The sequence below is a fragment of the Chrysemys picta genome, unplaced genomic scaffold (genome assembly GCF_011386835.1).
Source record: "Chrysemys picta bellii isolate R12L10 unplaced genomic scaffold, ASM1138683v2 scaf6974, whole genome shotgun sequence".
NCBI classification, from domain to species: domain Eukaryota; kingdom Metazoa; phylum Chordata; order Testudines; family Emydidae; genus Chrysemys; species Chrysemys picta.
Genome location: NW_027059674.1, coordinates 1 through 1945, shown reverse-complemented (window position 1 = coordinate 1945; position 1945 = coordinate 1). Strand labels below are relative to the sequence as shown.

At 39.3% G+C, this 1945-nt stretch overlaps 1 protein-coding gene across 1 annotated transcript; it reads right to left on the bottom strand.

Moving 5' to 3' along the window:
- Window positions 1-1263: 1263 nt before the first annotated feature.
- On the bottom strand, window positions 1264-1848 carry LOC135980711 (olfactory receptor 5AR1-like). Its single transcript, XM_065580618.1, has one exon. It carries the CDS (start codon window positions 1846-1848, stop codon window positions 1264-1266), a length of 585 nt encoding a protein of 194 aa, XP_065436690.1.
- Window positions 1849-1945: the final 97 nt, after the last annotated feature.

Below are 1945 nucleotides of genomic sequence, written 5' to 3'. Positions count from 1 at the left end.
GGTCCAGCCCTAAATCATTACCACATGTTACAGGTTCGACTGAATTCAATAATGCCAAATGGGTAGGCTTAATCAACTTTTATGAATAAAAGATTCTTAGTAACAGATAAATGCAGCATAACAGAGAAAGGAAGACTACATATATTACCAACCCATCTGGATGGTAACAATGCAGAGGTCAGACTGCCTTAAAATCTGAGCTTCACTCTGCCTCTATCTACACTAGAGTTGAGGGGTTTTTTATCTCTTATCTTTGACATGTTTTTGAATGTTTTTGCTGGGCTGGCACAGACTGGAAAGTAAACAGGACAACATGTATAACTAGTTTATTATCTCTGTTTTGACCATTATATTTGAGAAGTTGGCAAAACCTTCGAAGCATCCTCTACCAGTAAAAACTTGTTATAAAGCATATGTTAGTGAGGCGTTAGCAAAATTATTTGTCTTGTCCTTGTTCTCTGAGATTACAATAGTTCACATCTCCTCTTGGTTAAATAGCATAACATAAGTAAAAATAATTTTGGAAGATCTTAAGATGAATACAATTCATACTTGTATAAACATACCTACTATTATAGATAATATTGTATATGAGATTGGCTAACACTATAAAACTTTTAGGTAGGTAGGTAGATAGATCGATAAGACAGAAGGTTGCAGAAGCTAAGCATAGGAGAATACCTAAAGGCTGTCAGGTTGAATGTGTTTCTCTAGCCATGTTGAATTCTCCCGCTGTATACAGAGCAAGTTCATGCACAGGTTACATCATCTACCAACAGTACAGTTTCAGCATGAATATAAAACATTCTAAATACAATGTACTGTATCTATTCACTACTTTCTTGTTGTGGTTACGTCACATCTCCTTTTTAATTGCACTTATAGCTGCAACAACAAACAAATTCCATGATTTAATTAATGTACGTTGCCTATGTGAGTTGAATGCATCTATTTTCTATTAGTTAGCAAAAGGCAATTTGCATTGCTGGTTCATGAGTCTGTTTGTTTGACAGGTTTTCCTAATATATTTTTGTGTTATAAGAGCCAGCTGCACAAACCTTGACAAAGTCCCCCGTTTCTTCTCTGATAACTATTCCTGATGCATTTAGTGATGTAAGAACTAGGAAAATCTACCTTCCTTTGTTCCTTTTCATGGAAGGTGCACACATTGATTATTCACAGAAATCAAGCTAACAATACAGAGAAATCATTCCCCGCCTTTTCTTCCCTCTATTGAATTAAAGCCAGACCCAGTTTTTACATTTACAGAGAAAAAACCTTCCTCTCTCTTATCCTCCTAAAGGCCTCTTTGACCTCTTTATTCCTCAGGCTGTAGATCAGGGGGTTCAGCATGGGGATCACAAGGGTATAAAACACAGAGATGATTTTGTCCTGATCCATGGAAGACTTTGAACTAGGCCGTAAATACATGAAAGAGCCCGTTCCGTAGAAGATGGTGACGGCCATCAGGTGGGAGGCGCAGGTGGAGAAGGCTTTGCGTTGGTCCTTGGCAGAGTTGATCTTTAGGATAGTGACCACGATGTATATATAGGAGACGAGGATAATCAGGATGGTAGTTGTTACTAGCATTGTTGCACAGGTGAAATGAACAATGTCTGTGATGTGGGTGTCGGAGCAGGACAGCTTCACAATGGGGGGCACATCACAGAAGAAATGATTGATATAGGCATCACAGAATGACAAATGGAATATAAATGCAGTTTGAACCATTGAATTCAGACAGCTCATGAAATATGACCCCAGCACCAGCAGCACGCAGAACCGCTTGGACATGATGATGGTATAGAGCAATGGGCTGCAGATGGCCGTGAAGCGGTCATACGCCATCACACTCAACAGCCAGCATTCACAAGAGATGGCGATGGAGAAGAAGAAAAACTGCACAGTGCATCCAGTGACTGAAATGACCTTGCTCCTTGCTACA